Raw genomic sequence first — 18,307 nt, forward strand, 5'->3', positions numbered from 1 at the left:
CACATCACGGGACGGATCTTCTCAACACCTCGGTCTCGATGGACCATCTCCTGTTCTTCGTCAGCGCTTTTCGCACGTAAACTGTGTAAAATTGTGTAAAAACGATGTGTGTGATTCCAGTGACCCGCTCCGCGGCGCCGAACGAAAAGCTCGCGCTGGGTGACGTCACATCCCGCGACCTAACCCTAACCCCAAGGCTGAGGTTTGAAATCCTACAGCTGTAGACTTGTTGTAGTTCCCTTGGCCTTGGCCAGTGTACTGTTAATAACCCGGCTGTAAAAATGGGTAAATAATTCTTGTAAGTAGTTTAGGGGAAATAGCGTCGGCGACATTCATTGCTTCGTAGTTTTCGACTCCAGCTCCGAAGTTCCCGCGCCATCATAACATCGCTAATAAATAAAAAAACTAAGCTTCCCGCCCTGTGGGGCTCAGAAAACGTTGCGTAGTGTAGCATAGCAAAGGGCCCGAGGCCTCCAGCTGACTCTGAACATAGCTGACGCGATACACCGTCATTGCGCTACAGTAGCCAAGGAGCATGCGCAGAAGTGGCGGCGGGTTCCGCAAACTACGAACGAGTTTTACTTGACTGTTATGAGTTGTTTTTTGAAAGGAATTGTCCAGTATTGGTGTAATTGATGATACTCTTAAGTTTTAACTGAGGCGAAAATTATTATTTTGCAGTAGTTATTGACACCTTTTTTTTTTATTATTTCCTGTCACATCAGAAAACAGGCCGACTGTTTTTCCCACTAAAACAAACAACCGCCCAGTTTAGTTAAACTTGATTAAACTAAGATGGACCAGGAACATCCTGATGGACCAAACACAGAGTGTGAAAATGGTGAGTTAAACTTACATTTTAGTGAGTTCAAAATGTGGTCCTTACAAATATTTACTGTAGAGACCATTTGTTTTCTTTGAGTTCTTTTATTTTTAAACATTGTTTTATGTTTGTGTCATTGACTTAAATGATAGGTTTACAGCTTAGAGAGCAGGTGAACAAATTTAGCTCTGAACTACAGCTCATAATATTATTAGTACAACAGAGCAGTGCGAAAAGGCTCATTTTACAGCTTGGTCAGGTTTCTCCATGGATGCAGGGATGGAGAGGCAGAGACACTTGTAGAATCTGAAAAGCACGCATGGGAGAGGGACGCACCAGACTAGGTCCATGATGTTATGAATGTCAGCAGCCCTATCCCTCAGTGCCAGAAGTGTGAGAAGAACAAGAATGGGGCGGCACAGAGTAGCACACCAAGTAGCTCTGCTGTCTCACAGCACCTGGGTGGTGCGAGAGGACGTGGGTTCGATCCCCCTTAGTCTGTGTGGAGTTTGCATGTTCTCCCCGTGTCTGAGTGGGTTTCCTCTCACAGTCCAAAGATGTGTTCAGGTTCCCCCATAGTGTATGAGTGTCACAGAGAGTGTGTGTTTCACTGATGTATGGATGAGTGACTCATTGTAAGCAGTGTAAGTCACCTTGGTGAGTAATGTGTGTGGGCTAGTAACACTACATAGTATCCATTGTAAGTCACTTTGGAGAAAAGCATCTGCTAAATGAATAAATGTAGATGTAAGTCAGAGTTGAGACATGTTGGAGCTGCTGTGTTGTTTGATCCAAGTCTTATTGAGAAGCAGAGTAGTGAGGCCCAGTCATAAAGTCTTCCTCCTCCTTTTCCTCAGACTGACTGTTCCATGGAGCTCTGGTGAAAGAGACACTGGAGAGAGATGATAGTTGAGGCTAGAAGCTCAATAGCTTTTATAGTGGAGCCTGTAGTGACATACTGGGTGGGAATGGACAAGAAATACTTGTAAGGTAACGTGAAGACAGAGGAGTGGAGCACAAAAAACAGTCTTAACTAGAAAAGTTACCCAGACCATCTGCTTCAACCATAAATAACTTAATTAGCATAAGTAATTTTCAATTAGGTAACCCAACTAGAGTTTAGCTTAGAGGAATTATTAGTGCTTTGGAGTTAACGTGAAAAGGAGTGTTTGGAGTTTAAGCACTTCATTTTTCTGCACCTTTATCTCGTTTTTATAAGTTACTACTCAGGTGGCCTCATCCAGTGCAGGGCTTCAAGAAGTTTGACACAAGTTTTTTATGATGACAAGGATCAGATAAATAAACCAACAGAGGGAAGTAAAACACCACATGAGAAAGGTACCCCCCCCCCCCCCCCCCCCCCCATTTATTCCCCGCCCTCCCGATTTTACTGTGTTTCCAGATGGGAAGGATCATCTTGGTGAAGAACCAACAGGGCACAGAGCAGTTCCTTTGCATCATAATGTCACAGCTCAGATTGGAGGCACTGCTATCCAAATCAACATTTCAGACTCCACAATTGGACAATCTGTCAATACAGCCATCAACCTTTACGACAGCTGTGGTAAGGAAGATATGACTTCACACCTGACAGGGAGCGATTCTGGGTGTTGGATCTTAAAAAAATCAGAATTGTAGTAAGAAGGAACTCTGGAGGATGTTTTTCAAATTTGCTGAATCAGATGGTATAAAATTTTTCATTATTTTGACTTCCATACAAATTATCCACATCAGTTTGAAAAAGATTTTGAACGCTTTTATTATGCTTTCGATTAACGTCACAGTAGACAAAGATTGAGTCATCTCTTGCTCTTCCAGGTTCAAGGAGTGGAATAAACTCCACTCAGTCCTGTTCTCAACTAGCTTCTGTGGAGACACCTGGGCAACAGGGGCAACACGTAAGAGCCTTCATACTTCTACCCGTGTCTTCTATAGATATTCATTACACCTACATGTGGCCACTGAATACACCATTGTACATTTTGTCAGCTGATTTGTCTCTCCATAAATCGAATAATGATCAATAAGCAGATCAGGTGTCTTTCTTTAGAAAGGTACATCTGTCCAGAAAGGTTGGACAATAACTTGGAAAGTTATTAGAATCAATGACTGATAGGAGCAGAACTAACGGATGCTGAACCAGGACATAGTCATCCCTAGAAATTCTGCTTGTTATCTAGACGGCATCTGTATAACATTATGTCCTGGATGGAATAAATATACAATATAAGCACTCAACAACCTTGCTTCGTTGCTGTCTGATTTTTAATATTTGTCTTAAATGTTAAAGTGTTAAATGTTAAACTTCTCTGTTTTTATAAGAGAGAATTCTCATGCACTGCTGAAGCCCAAGAAAATTAAGTGAGAAACTTTATGAATGATAAGGTCCTGTTGCCTTTTTTGTTTTTCTATTTCTCAAATCTTACTCCAGTTTTCAATGACGAATGAGTCCTTCCTCACTGTTCAGAATAATGAAGATCCAGGTAAGTTTTTGCTATATTTCCACTATTTAAATGTGGCCGATACTTTACTATCACCTCAATACATTATTATTTAATTCCACAGTGAAGTGCTTATATTTCCGGAAGTATGAGTTGGCTTGAGTAGCCAATGAAAAAGTAGACCATGCTTGAACTTTACAGCTAACAAAAATATGACCTTTTCATCAGGTTTTATTCATAGCCCTCAACAAAAAATACAAATATCTATTGTACCACTTGACATAGCATCAGGACAAGTAATTCAGTATTAATTGCTGAGCAAACATCCAAATATGCAGTGTATGAGTATTAGTCATGAGCTCTTATGTTTCTCTATGTAGTTCAGCCATGCTCAAATTAAGCTGTATGTTGTAATCATTGATAAACTATTTCTATATTGTTATTTTTCCTGCAGAAAGAGTTCTTTTGAAAACAGTTCAAAAGGAACATAAATCTACTCTACAAAAAACATTTCAAAACATTTTTGAAGGGATTGCAAAGCAGGGAAACCCAACCCTCCTGAACAGAATTTACACTGAGCTATACATCACAGAGGGAGAGAGAGAAGGAGTCAATGATGAACATGAGGTGTGGCAGATCGAGAGTGCTTACAGGACACACAGTTCACTAGACACTCCTATCAACTGCAACGACATTTTCAAGTGCCTACCTGGTCAAGAGAGAACCATCAGAACTGTGCTGACCAAGGGCATTGCTGGCATTGGAAAAACAGTTTCTGTGCAGAAGTTCATCCTTGACTGGGCTGAAGGAAAAGCCAGTCAGGACATTGATTTAATTTTTGTTCTTCCTTTTCGGGAACTCAATTTAATTAAAGATAAAAAGTACAGTCTTCTTGAACTTCTTCATGAGTTCCATCCAGAAATAAAAAATATCGAAGACATCAAATTTCATAAATACAAAGTTGTGCTGATCTTTGACGGTCTGGATGAAAGCAGACTTCCGTTGAATTTTCATCACACGAGGTTGTCTGATGTTAAGGAGGCCACATCAGTCGATGTGTTGTTGACCAACCTCATTAAGAGGATTCTTCTTCCTTCTGCTCTCCTGTGGATAACAACCAGGCCAGCAGCAGCCAGTCAGATCCCTCCTGAGTATGTTGACCAGGTGACAGAGATTCGGGGGTTTAATGACCCACAAAAAGAGGAGTATTTTCATAAAAGATTCAGTGATGAGGATCTGGCCAACAGAATTATATCTCACATACAGTCATCAAGGAGCCTCTACATCATGTGTCACATACCAGTTTTCTGTTGGATTTCAGCAACTGTTCTTGAGAAAATGCTAGGTAATGATGGTGGTGAAGAAATACCTACAACTCTGACACAAATGTATACACACTTCCTGCTCATTCAGACCAACATAAAGAACAAGAAGTATCATGGAACCAATGAGACCGACTCCAGAAACGTGTCACAGTCAGACAGAGATCTTATACTTAAGTTGGCAGAGTTAGCTTTCCACCAGCTGGAAAAGGGAAATATCATATTTTATGAAACGGACTTGAAAGACTGTGACATTGATGTCAGTGAAGCATCAGTGTATTCTGGGGTGTGCACCCAAATCTTCAAGGAGGAATCAGTGATGTATAAGAAGAAGGTGTACTGCTTTGTGCATTTGAGCGTTCAGGAGTTTCTTGCTGCTCTATATGTTTCTCAAACCCACGGCAGCAAAAAAATGGATTGTCTCACACTATTTGTTAAGGAAAACTCTGGAGATTGTCCTACTGAAATGTCTTTACATGAGTTGCACAAATTCGCAGTGGACAAGGCCTTGGAAAGTAAGAATGGACATCTGGACCTCTTCCTTCGCTTCCTTCTTGGCCTCTCACTGGACTCCAACAAGAGTTTCCTTCAAGGGTTATTGACACAGACTGAGAGCAGCTCAGAGAGCATCAAGAAAACAGTAACATATATTAAAGTACTGTCACAGCTAACTAGGAGTCATTCACCTGAGAGGTATATAAATCTTTTACTCTGTTTGGTTGAACTGAATGACTTTTCCCTTCTAAAGAATGTTCAGAAAGACTGGGACAGTTCTTCAGGGAAGAAGCTCAGTCCTGCAGAGTGTTCCTGGCTGGCCTATGTACTCCTCACGTCAAAGGAGATATTTGATGTGTTTGATGTAGACAATTACACCAAGGCACCACAGGGTCGTATCAGACTGCTCCCAGTTGTGAAATGCTGCAGAAAGGCTGTGTGAGTATTCACATGTGGATCATCTACTTTTAAATGAAAAAGTCTTAAATACTTTGTTTCAATGTTTGCAAACTGCTGTTATTTCATTGTGAGAATCAGACCATATATCGATATACAGAAATGTATATGTGAGTGTAGAGATATATGCATGAATATCATTTTTGGAACAATTTAATGTAAATATGATATTCAGTTAAAATGGGGAAAAAAACAAAATTTATTATGGGAATATTAAGTGATGTGTTCATTCATTTTCTTCTTTGAAATACACAGCTGCTCACTGCTGCTAACTTCTACTACTAGTAGTAGTAGTAACAACAACCACAAGCTGGGGTGGCTGGTAGCAGTGTTTAGATAGGCTGCGTTCTGACCCTGAAGTTGTAGTTTCAAATCCCACTTCCAGCTGTAATAATTTTTGAGCAAAGAACGTACCCTAAATTACTCCAGTTAAAAACTACCCAGCTGTATAAATGGGGAAATAATTGTAATTCCTTTGGAAAAATGCTTTTGCTAAATGACCAAGTCATAATAATAGTAATGCCATCACTAGTACAACAATTTTTTTAGTAATAGTTTCACTCATACCTAATTTTGCATTGAATGAAGTCTATGCACTGTTGTTAACGATATGCTCCATCAATCTTCAGATTAACTCACTGTGAACTGACAGCAGAGTCCTGTGGATCTGTGGTCTCAGCTCTCCAGTCAGTGAACTCACAGCTGACAGAACTGGATCTCAGCTACAATCACCTGAGGGATTCAGGAGTGGAAGAGCTCTGTACTGGACTGATGAGTCCTCACTGTAAACTACACACTCTGAGGTATGGGGTGTGGAAGACTATATTCTCCTTGATATAATACTGTATTGTATTATATGTGGTACAGATTATTAAAAACCATTACAACTCAGTTTGAGTTTATGTTTGTTAGCTGTTCATCAGTACAAGAAGTATGGGTGGTACCCATATATATATTATATATTCAAAAGGCTCTCTCTGCTTCTTACAGACTCGTTGCCTGTAGATTCACAGCAGAGTCCTGTAGATCTGTGGTCTCAGCTCTCCAGTCAGTGAACTCACAGCTGACAGAACTGGATCTCAGCTACAATCACCTGAGGGATTCAGGAGTGAAAGAGCTCTGTACTGGACTGATGAGTCCTCACTGTAAACTACACACTCTGAGGTATGGGGTGTGGAAGACTATAATCTTGATATTTACATGTACTCATTTAACATATGCTTTTCTTCAAAACGATGTGCATTTCATAGAAAATACAGTGTGTACATTACAGTAGGCAAAAGAGACATAGTTGCAGACTCATGATGCTTAAGTGCAGTTAGTTTGTTTCTTTCCACCATATGAACCAATTTTTATCACACAAATTTGACTTTAAAGTTTTCTGATAAAGTTTTACCAGAATATCTATGATTCCTGATAACCTTTCGTGTAATTTTTTTTTTATTTTTTTTTGGAGAAACATATAAACAATTGCATTATGTGACGGGGAAGCTGTGTAAAGGTTTTTCTGGGCATGATCTTAAAGTTATGTTGCATGAACATTTATACCTTACATGAGTTTAAAAGATGATGGACAAAGTGTGTCTGGAAGAGGTGCACTTTAAGACCCTTTTTAATTGTGGAGAGAGATTCAGCAGTTCTGAGTGAGAAGGAGAGGTCGTTCCACCACAACAGAGCCTGAACCGAGAACCTTCGTGCTTTACCTTTCGTGTGTGGGACCACCAAACGGGCAGATGTGGAAGAGTGTAGCAGTCTGGTTGGGGTGTAGCGGACGATCAAGTCTTATAAATATCTGGGAGCGGTTCTGTTGATGCATTTGTAGCCCATAACCAGGGTCTTAAATTTAAACCAGGCAGCTATAGGAAGCCAGTGCAGAGAAACGAGTAGAGGAGATACATGCAAATGCATCGGGAAGTCAAACATAAGTCGTACAGCAGCAGCGTTCTGTATCAGCTGCAGAGGTTTGATGGCAGTAGCAGGAAGCTCTCACAAGAGAGTTTCAATATCTAGACGGGATGTCACCATGGCCTGGACAAGTAGTTGGGCAGAGTCAGTTGTGAGGTGAGGACGGATCCTGCGGATATTATGCAAGATGTGTCTGCAGGACCGGGTTGTGGCTTCAATGTGCTGAGATAAAGATAAACTTGAGTCAATCGTCACTCCCAGACTCATAGCCGAGGAGGTAGGAAAATGAGTAAGTTGTCTAGTTTGATTGATGGATCATGATGGGAGGACAGGCCAGCTGGGAGGTGAAGAATCTCTGTTTTGGCAAGAGTGAGTTGGAGATGATGATCAGACATCTATGCAGCGATGTTCGACAGGCAGGCAGCAATGCTTGTGGAAATGTCTGACACTGCAGATGGAAAGGAGAGGAAGAGCTGTGTATCATCAGCATAGCAGTGGTATTTGAATCCATGGGAGGCTATGACCAGGCCAAGGGAGGAGGTGTAGATAGAAAAGAGGAGAGGACCCAGTACCAAGCCCTGTGGGACAGCGGTTGAGAGAGGCAGAGGAGAAGAACGGGAGCTCCGCCAGACCACTTGATAGGATCTGTCAGATAGGCAGGACTCAAACCATCTTAGTGCTGCTCCATTGAACCCAAGCTGATTAAGAGAAGAGAGTAGAATCCGGTGGTTAACAGTGTCAAATGCTGCAGACAGGTCGAGGAGGAATGGTATGATACTGTATTGTGTTGTATGTGGTACAGATTATTCAAAAACATTAAAACTCAGTTTATGTTTGTTAGCTGTTCATCAATAGGAGTATGTATGGTCTATATATATAATATATATATATATATATATGTGTGTGTGTGTGTGTGTGTGTGTGTGTGTATATGTGTATGTATGTATGTATATACACACACACACACATTTTCAGAACCGCTTGTCCCATACGGGGTCACGGGGAACCGGAGCCTACCTGGTAACACAGGGCGTAAGGCCGGAGAGGGAGGGGACACACCCAGGACGGGACGCCAGTCCGTCGCAAGGCACCCCAAGCGGGACTCGAACCCCAGACCCACCGAAGAGGAGGACTGCGGTCCAACCCACTGCGCCACCGCACCCCCATATATGTGTATATATATATATATATTTATTTATTCAAAAGGCTCACTCTGCTCCTTACAGACTCAGTGGCTGTGAACTGACAGCAGAGTCCTGTGGATATATGGTCTCCGCTCTCCAGTCAGTGAACTCACAGCTGACAGAACTGGATCTCAACTACAATCACTTGGGGGATTCAGGAGTGAAGGAGCTCTGTACTGCCCTGATCAGTCCTCACTGTAAAGTACACACTCTGAGGTATGGGGTGCATCACATTCAGTGTCAGTTTAGATAGACAAGAAACAGCCTGACAGCATTCTATCTCACATTGGATGGAAATGATTTTGAAAGAATATGGACACCTTATTTACACAGATCTGTTTTTGAAGTTTAGTTAACAAAATCAGTTTGATTTATATTAATTTCAGTTTGTATTGAAATAATGTTTTTTCATCTCTCCTCTTTAAACTCCTTGATTGAAAACTTGTAGTCACTGGGGGCAGGAGAAGTTACCTAATTAGAGCTCATAATCTCTTAACACGTTTCACTCTTGAACCTACAGACTCAGTGACTGTAAACTGACAGCAGAGTCCTGTGGATTTGTGGCTTCCACTCTTCAGTCGGTGAACTCACAGTTGACAGAACTGGATCTCAGCGACAATCACCTGACAGATTCAGTAGTGAAGGAGCTCTGTACTGGACTGATGAGTCTTCACTGTAAACTACACACTCTGAGGTATGAGGTGTGGAAGAGAGTGTTATATGTATTTTGTGTCAATTTGGGTACACACACACACACACACATTGACTGAAACCGCTTGTCCGGAGTGGTATTGCGGCGAGCCGGAGCCTAACCTGGCAACACAGGGCGTAGGGCTGAAGGGGGAGAGGCCAGTTCGTTGCAAGGCGCCCCAAGCAGGACTCAAACCCCCGACCCACCAAAGAGCAGGCGCAGGCCAAACCCGCTGTGCTACCACACCGCTGTCAATTTTACTGCTGGCACAGCAGATGTAATTTATTTAAATGACTAATTAAAGCTGTACATTGTAGATATTAATATCTCACTTTTCGTAACAAAAACTTTCAGTACAATCAAAGTAACGTGAATGCTTGTGAAGTACAGTATTTTGAACTGATACATTTTTACTTTTACTCATTTTACTTCAGTAATTGTGTTTTTTTTTTTGTTTTATTTTAAAGTAATTATGCTTTTACTTGAGTGCTGTCTTTCACTGCTCTGGTCACCATTGTTTACCATAGTAAACACTTTTCATCAATTCCAGGCTCACAAATGTTGAAATAAAAGTCAATTCGAGTGGGTCTGTGGTCTCAGCTCTCCAGTCAGTGAACTCACAGCTGACAGAACTGGATGTCAGCTACAGTCAACTGAAGGATTTAGGAGTGAAGGAGCTCTGTACTGGACTGATGACTCCTCACTGTAAACTACACACTCTGAGGTATTTTTGTGGTTGACGTCATTGTCTGTATATGTTTAAAATCAGATGTTTTCCGGAAAACGGTGTTTTCTGTCTTGTTTGGTTCTCGTCCTTACAGACTCATTGCCTGTAGACTCACAGAAGAATCCTGTGGGTCTGTGGTCTCAGCTCTCCAGTCGGTGAACTCACGGTTGACAGAACTGAATCTCAGCTACAGTTACCTGACGGATTCAGTAGTGAAGGAGCTCTGTACTGGACTTATCAGTCCTCACTGTGAACTACACACTCTGAGGTATGGGGTGTGGAAGAATATATTCTCCTTAATATGATACTGTATTGTGTTATATGTGGTACAGATTATTCAAAAACATTACAAGCCTGTTTGAGCTTATGTTTGTTAGCTGTCCATCAATAGAAAGACTATGGGTGGTCCATATACACCAATACAACAATTTTTGCAGTGTGGCAGTTCCACTGCCATCAGGGAATATCGTTGCCATTAGGGGGTGTATGTGGTCTGCAACAATCTTTAGGTAGCTGGTACATGTCAAAGTAATACCCACATGAACACCAGGACCCAAGGTTTCCCAGCATTGCCCAGAGCATCACACTGCCTCCACCGGCTTACCTTCTTTCCATAGCGCATCCTACTGCCATCTCTTCCCCAGGTAAATGATGCACACGCACCCAGCTGTCCATATGATCTTAAAGAAAATGTGACTTATTAGACCAGGCCACCTTCTTTCATTGCTCCATGGTCCAGTTCTGACACTCAAGTGCCCGTGACAGGGGTCAGCATGGACAGTCTGACTAGTCTGCGGCTACGCACCCCGATAAGCAGCAAGCTGCAATCCACTGTGTGTTTTGATACCTTTCTATCATGGCCTGCATCAAGGTTTTCAGCAGTTTGTGCTACAGTAGCTCTTCTGTGGGATCAGACCAGATAGACTAGTCTTTGCTCCCCACGCGCATCAGTGAGCCTTGGGTGCCTATGACCCTGTCACCGGTTCACCAGTTGTCCTTATTTGGACCACTTTTAATAGGTACTAACCACTACATACTAGGAACATCCCACAAGACCTGCTGTTTTGGAGATGCTCTGACCCAGTCGTCCAGCCATCACAATTTGGTCCTGCTCAAAGTCGCTCAGATCCTTGCACTTGCCCATTTTTCCTGCTTCCAAAAGATCAAATTCAAGAACTGACTGTTCACTAGTTGCCCAATACATCCCACCTCTTGACAGGTACTACTATAACAAGAAATGTTATTCACCTGTCAGTGGTTTTAATGTTGTGGCTGATCGGTGTGTGTATGTGTGTTTCATTTATTTATTTATTTATTTATTTATTTGAAAAACTCTCTCCTCCTTACAGACTCATTGCCTGTAGATTCACAGCAGAGTCCTGTGGATGTGTGGCTTCAGCTCTCCAGTCAGTGAACTCACAGCTGACAGAACTGGATCTCAGCTACAATCACCTGGGGGATTCAGGAGTGAAGGAGCTCTGTACTGGACTGATGAGTCCTCACTGTAAACTACACACTCTGAGGTATGGAGTGTGTGATATGCAGACATGTGTTTATTGTGTTGACGGAAGCTGTCAGAGATGTGAGGGATCCAGGAGTGAAGCTGCTCTTCACAGCACTGATGAATCCTTAGGCGACAGTGGCAACAGGTGGTGTGTAGAAGTGTTTTGCACTTTGAAGGTTCCTGGTTTGAATTAAACTCCTGCCGCAGTACCTGATGAACGTACTTACCTTACACTGATAGAGTAAAAATACACAGCTCTATAAATTGGACTGTAGTGGGCTGGTGCTCCATCCTCAGTGTACCCTGATTAGCCGAGCATCATGTGTTTCCAGGATAGGCTCCTGACCACCACAGCCCTTAGTATTGTAAGAGACGGAGAAGATATTCCGTAGTGATTATTGGTGATGTTCTTTGGATCATACAGTAAAGTGCTGAAGGAAGGGCACTTAGTCATTTAGTAATGTTACAGAAAAATTTATTTTCAGGATTAAGATTTTTTTCCTGAAGAAAGATGTTCAAAGAGTTACATTTATTTATTTAGCAGACACTTTTCTTTGAAGTGACTTACAATAGATACAATGTACTGTTATCAGCCCACGCACAATATTCACCAAGGTAACTCACACTGGTAGATATACTACTTACACTGGATCACTCATCCATACATCAGTGGAACACACACACTCTCTCTATCAGCCACACACACAGGGGGAACATGCAGACTCCACAGAGACTGAGTGGGTATCGAACCCACGTCCTATAGTACCACCCAGGCGCTGTGAGACAGCAGTGCTACTCGCTGTGCCACCGTGTCACCCGAATGAATAGTCTCCTTTGCTCTGCTTTGCATCTGGAGTAGTTTTCATATTGATTGTACAAAAGGTTCTTCCAGGTGTTTGAACTGAAGTAAATAGTTTCTCTTGTTGTGCTTTAAAAGCTGTAATGTGACCAACTTTCTTACTGCTTTCGCTGTCTTACTGTTTTTGATTTCCTTCCCACATTTGTATCTGTGAAAGGTTTTTGTACTCTGATAGAGTATCCTGTCTCCTTCTATACACAGGGTAAAACAGTGTAATCTGACAGAGGGATGCTGTGAGGACTTGGCCTCAGTGCTCAAGTGTCCCCAGTCAGGGTTGAAGGACATGGAACTGAGTGACAATGACCTGCTGGATCAAGGTGTGATGTTGCTCTCTGCTGGATTGAAGGAGCCCGGCTGTAAATTACAGAGACTGGGGTGAGGAAATGATTTGTTTGTCACCAGTTTGTACTGTCATTTCTTTATTGGCTTTAAAGGGAATGTAGAATTTTGCTACAGCAGTGAGTCCCTGTTCATGAAACACACTTTGTACTGTAGTGTCTGTGTGTGTGGTGTAGATCCCCAGTACCTACTGTAGTAACTAGAGCAGTACAGACTGTAGGACAGTGTCCATAATCACAGAGCACTTGACAGATCCCTATACACTCAGTGGTCATACCAGACTGTGTTTGTTCACTTTGGGATCATCCTGATTGTCTCTGAAACCGCCAGAGTCACGCTGTGGTGTCCTGGACGCAGTCTGGTGTAAACGGACCGCGATCCGCAGTCACGATGACATTGTGGTTTTGAACTGAACTCATCCTCTATTTTGTTTACTCTGTGAGTAAAGAGTATCACTGGTTCATGATCACACTCACTGCTCCTCAGCTACTGTAACCAGTGCTGTCTCTGTTGGGCTTCTCCACAATACGGCTGCCGTTCACTCATGGTTGTGCCAAGGAAGCTGAAGGTGTCAGTGCTCTCCACACTGGGTACTGATGACCATTCGTGTGAAAGTCCAGCAGCAGCTCTGTGGTTCTCCCAGGGTTCAACTCCAGGTTATTCAGCCAGAACACGGAGCTCACTTGTGTGTGCAGGTTCATCATTACTGAACATAAGACCATAAAACACCTGATCGGGGGGGGGGGGGGGGATGAGGGGGGGATGAGGAGGAGGGACCTGCATACATACACACACACACATACATACACACACACACACACACACACATACACACACACACCTGTTCCGAACGGCATGTCCTATTTAACCAGTTTTCCTAGTAGCAAGAGGAGTGTGAGGGACACACAACAGACCAAGACTGTGGATCCTGAACGGATCATCCTGTCCTTTCAGAGCTGCACACTGATGAGCTCTTGTCTCCTCATTATAGGCTATCAGGGTGTGGAGTCACAGAGAGAGGCTCTTCTTCTCTGGCTTCGGCTCTGGGTTCGAACCCCCGCTCACAGCTGAGAGAGCTGGATCTGAGCTATAATCACCCAGGGGACTCAGGAGTGAAGCTGCTCTCTGCTCTACCGGAGAAAGTGAAGTAAGTACACATTGTGGTCACTTTGGGAACAGTACAATCCCAGTGGTGTGTGATGTTCTCCCAGTGTCACCGAGCTCTGAGTTTCCACACTGTACTTCTGTCTGTCTCTCACTCGCTCCCTACAGTGTGGACCATGCTGGACAATGCAGGATCAGACCAGGGCTCCTCAAGTGTAAGTGTGTTTTTTCTCAAGAACTCAGTTCATTGTGTACATTTAGTCATAAAAGTGAATTTATGTCAGTTTTGTTTCTGTGTCACAGTCTTCTGGTGTTAAAGTGTCTCCGTTTCCTGGTCAGATTTCATACAGTTTTTTACTAGGAAAATAATTGTATCAAAAACTCTAATCGTTAAAATATGGATCATCTCTATGAATAATAGTTGGTGAATGTAGGTCCTGAGTATAAAAGTTGGTGTGTGCGTGTGTGTGAGTACAGTTGTCCATGTGCTCAGTGGGAGTGTCAATCCAGGTCGGCTCAGTTCCCACATACAGAGAGTTTGAACCCCTACAAACAATCCAGTCACAGTATGTACCACGGCGTGTCCCACAGGCTGTACAACAATATGTACCACAGTAAATGCTCATCAGCACCAATCTCATCTCAAGGCAAAGCTGCTCATTCAGTGGCTCTGTGATGCTGCAAAAACCAGAATACTTATAAAATGCAAAAATAAATGCAAAAATGCTCCTTTATCTCAAGTCTAATAATTCTAAGCAGTGTTGTGCTGAGTGTATGACCTGCTGATAGAAAGAGAATAAATAAAAGCCTTGCTGGAAATGTTTATTACTATAATTACTAGTACATAGTGATATAGTAGTAATCTATGCCTTTATTTAACTTTATTAATATAAGTTACAGTCTAAGAAGAACTGTAACTGCACTGCTACCATGTATCACTGTCTGACAGTGTAGCGCCCCCTGTGGTGTTAATGCAGACTGGGGGTTTAGGAAACTATTATTACATTTATTAATTTATGTGACACTTTTTTCCAAAGCAACTTAATGTTAATCTACTAACAATTATTTACCCATTTATACAGCTGGGTAATTTTACTGGCACAACACTGGGTAAAGTACCTTGCTCAAGGGTTCTACAGCTGGCAGTAACGTTCAAACTTGCAACCTTTGGTTCTAAAGGCAGCAGCTCTAACCAGTAAACTACTGACTGCACAGTGTTATTCCCGAAATTGTTTTGGCATTACCCAAAAGAATAATAATAATTGTTGTTGTAAGTGCTCTACATGCCTGTCCTACAGTCCACTGAGAAACAATACACATGCATACGAACACACACACAAACATTTACAGTGTACCCCTCAGCATTATCACAGTAGGTAATGCTACCATAGTGATACAGAGTTGTGAACAGTGTAAAAACAGGGGGAAATACCCCTCTGGCACATGTGGTCACACAGTGGGACAGGAGAGTAAGACAGTTATTACCACAGTGATCGAGTTGAGTGTGCGTGTTTCTCATAGTGTGTGTGACAATTCTCCTTGTCTACAGACTCCTGCCAGCTAACATTGGACCCCACGACAGCACACAAAGACCTGCTTCTGTCTCACGACAACAGGACAGTGACATGGAAGAGAGAGATGCAGCCATATCCTGATTCTTCAAACAGATTTAGCGGTTGGGAACAAGTTCTGTGTGTAGAGAGTGTGTCTAATCGCTCTTACTGGGAGGTTCAGTGGACTGGAAATGGGGCTGAAATAGGAGTGACTTATAAAGGAATCGGGAGGCATGGATACAGCGCTGACTGTTTGCTTGGAAACAATGACAAGTCCTGGGTTCTGTACTATACTGAGCAGAGTTACTCTGTGAGGCACAATAAGAAACGCATTGACATACCTGGACCCCCCTCCCGCAGAGTAGGAGTGTATGTGGACTGTGTATCCGGCACTCTGTCCTTCTACAGTGTTTCCTCTGTTGAACCGACCCTCCTGTACAGCTTCACCTCCACATTCACTGAGCCCCTCACTGCTGCATTTAGGGTTTGGGATTCAAACACCTCAGTGTCCCTGTGTGACCTGAAATAGATACCTGTGTCTATAAGGAACAATTTTGGGTTCTTTATAGAAAAATAAGGGACACTCGGAATTTCTTTGTAGCTAATGTATATGTGTGAAAAAAGAAGTCTCTGCTTGACTGAATTAAATGCTAAAATGAATCTGAGACATTTAATTTGCTTTCAGCTCACTGACATACAGGTCATTTGTAAAAAAAAATAATTTTTTTGAATGTCATGCTAAAGTGGGCGGAGCGCAGCGGCTTGGCTGGGTCCTGCTCTCTGGTGGGTCTAGGGTTAAAGTCCGCTTAGGGTGACTGGTGTCCCCTCCCCCCCACCCTTGACCCCTCCCCCCCACCCTTGACCCCTCCCCCCACTGTCAAATGTAGCGTCCAGGTAACATAGCAATGGCCAATGACAGTCGGACTCACGCTTCACAGCTCTGCTTCACATCCATTTTTTATGAATTGCTTTCCTAATCTTTGACACTTTTATGCCAACTGCAAAGTTTCTGTATGAAATAAACATGTAATAAATACTTTTAAATGTCTCTGGGTGTGAAAGGTTAAAATATACGGGACAAACCGAATGATTTCATATTATATGGGATGATTCGCAACCCTACCTGGGTCTGTTTCCTTTTATTACCAGTTTTATTGTTGGTGTGACTTAAACCAGGCTGTATTTATTTTGTTTAATGTTAATGTTTCCTGCAGACTCTGAAAGGTGATTAGTTTTATTACCCCGAGTTAATAACCTTCTTATGAGTAATTAAATTACTACTGAAACTACTAACAACTAATACTGTAATGACCTGCGTTACTGTGTTTGAGCGGGAAATGTGTTTATTGTAATTGGTTAGCTTTTGGTGACGTACGGGGAATAGAAGGGGGGTAATTGTGTCTGCCAGAGGGAGAAAGAGAGTGTGAGTGAGAGCCTGAGTGTGCTAAGCAGGCTGGGAAGGCTGGCTTGAGGCGCAGGTCCTGGAGGAAACGGAGTCCTTGGACCAAGAGCATTATTTTCCTGTGTGCTGGTGTTCAATAAACCATTTGAGATAAACGCTGCATCTACGTCCTTCTTCACCCCATCCAAACCCACGGCACTCGGCGCCACATTGATGTCAGAAGTGGGATGGAGCGGGGTTCATACCAACCGACCTAGAGAACACATCGGAGGAGAGATCAGGCGCCGGAGATGGAAGACCGGCAGCGGAGGTCCCCTTGCAACGGCACAGGAAGAAACCGGCATACCCCATACAGCAGCCCTGGGAGAAGCACCGCAGCAGACTGCGCTCCACCTGCCATGATATTCAGGAGCAGAGCTGTGGAAGACCTACGAGGTGCAGCTCCAGCTAGTAGCGTGGCACAACAGCTAGGACGCAGCGATTACAGCTAAGGCTGGCCTTAGAAGGCTGTCCGAGCTCACGGCTGCCCTGAGACGCCGGTTCGGGCGGCAAGAAGCAGCAGACAATTACCGCAGGCAGTTCGCAGCCAGGTGGTGCGGCAAAGGGGAAGCCCTTGGAGCGTTGGCTGTGGATATCCAACTCCTGACGTGGCGGGCATACCCACAATACCCTGGAGCCATTCAAGAAGACTTGGCACTGCAGGCATTCCTCTAGGTGCTCACCCCGGAGTGCCTGCAGCAACATGTCAGACTCGCCACCCTGGTTAACATGGACCTGGCGCAGCAAGAGGTGGAACACGTGGAAGCCATCCTGAGGGACACGAAAGATCCCACGCATTCTTGCCGGTCCCTGGAGGACGTCAGTGATGATGAGGCTGAGGGAGAAGTTGCAGGCCAAGTTGAGGCACCGGCCCCATGCCAGCGGCCACCTATCATCTGCTGGCGTTGTCAGAAGCGTGGTCACCAGGTGCGTCTCTGCTGGAAGCCCGCCCCCGCCTCATCTCAGGGAAATGGCAGAGGGGTGACGCCATGAGAGAGGTTTCACCCTGTGACTTTTCCCCCTCTCGGGGCATACCCTCCTTCCCAGTGGGACGTCTAGGGAAGCCCGGCTGCCCTGCCTCATAGAGGGCATGCTCTGCAAAGCCCTCTTGGACACGGGGTGTACAATCTCAATCGTCCGCGCCAGGTTACTGCCTGGAACTGTGCGTCGTGGACCAAGGTGTCGGCGAGCCTGCGCACGGTCATGGGAGAGACCGTGGCAATGTGGGGGAGAAGATGCTTGCGCGTGGCCATGGGCAGCCAGCAGCTGGAGCACGAGTTCTGGCTCATGGAGATCCAGGATCCGTGCACTGTGGGGATGGACCTCTTAGCCAAAACGGGGGCGGTACTGGACCTGGGCAGGCATTTGCTCCAGCTTGCAGATGAGACCATCATTCTCACTCATCCCTGGTGGCAGCGGCAGTAGGAGATCCTCAAGGTATGGGCCCTCTTCCCCAATTCGCG

General features: G+C 43.9%; 1 protein-coding gene across 1 annotated transcript; it reads left to right on the plus strand.

The window, feature by feature from the left end:
• The first annotated feature begins 206 nt into the window (after window positions 1-206).
• On the plus strand, window positions 207-16,226 carry LOC108919739 (NACHT, LRR and PYD domains-containing protein 12-like). The gene is made up of 17 exons (XM_029251960.1): window positions 207-285; window positions 726-841; window positions 2,226-2,387; window positions 2,642-2,721; window positions 3,255-3,306; window positions 3,719-5,519; window positions 6,167-6,340; window positions 6,528-6,701; window positions 8,669-8,842; window positions 9,147-9,320; window positions 9,868-10,041; window positions 10,139-10,312; window positions 11,394-11,567; window positions 12,609-12,782; window positions 13,738-13,893; window positions 14,019-14,065; window positions 15,400-16,226. The coding sequence occupies exons 2-17, from the start codon at window positions 796-798 to the stop codon at window positions 15,930-15,932; spliced, it is 4,269 nt and encodes a 1,422-aa protein (XP_029107793.1). The 5' UTR covers window positions 207-285; window positions 726-795; the 3' UTR covers window positions 15,933-16,226.
• Window positions 16,227-18,307: the final 2,081 nt, after the last annotated feature.

The sequence above is a fragment of the Scleropages formosus genome, chromosome 1, assembly GCF_900964775.1.
Source record: "Scleropages formosus chromosome 1, fSclFor1.1, whole genome shotgun sequence".
NCBI lineage: Eukaryota > Metazoa > Chordata > Actinopteri > Osteoglossiformes > Osteoglossidae > Scleropages > Scleropages formosus.

What these genes read in the sequence shown, in the direction of transcription:
- LOC108919739 (XM_029251960.1), top strand. Translation starts at nt 796, where the DNA reads ATGGACCAGGAACATCCTGATGGACCAAACACAGAGTGTGAAAATG. An exon ending in TCAGAATAATGAAGATCCAG is followed by an intron (nt 3,307 to 3,718) that starts GTAAGTTTTTGC and finishes TTTTTCCTGCAG; the next exon opens with AAAGAGTTCTTTTGAAAACA. An exon ending in TGTAAACTACACACTCTGAG is followed by an intron (nt 9,321 to 9,867) that starts GTATGAGGTGTG and finishes CATCAATTCCAG; the next exon opens with GCTCACAAATGTTGAAATAA.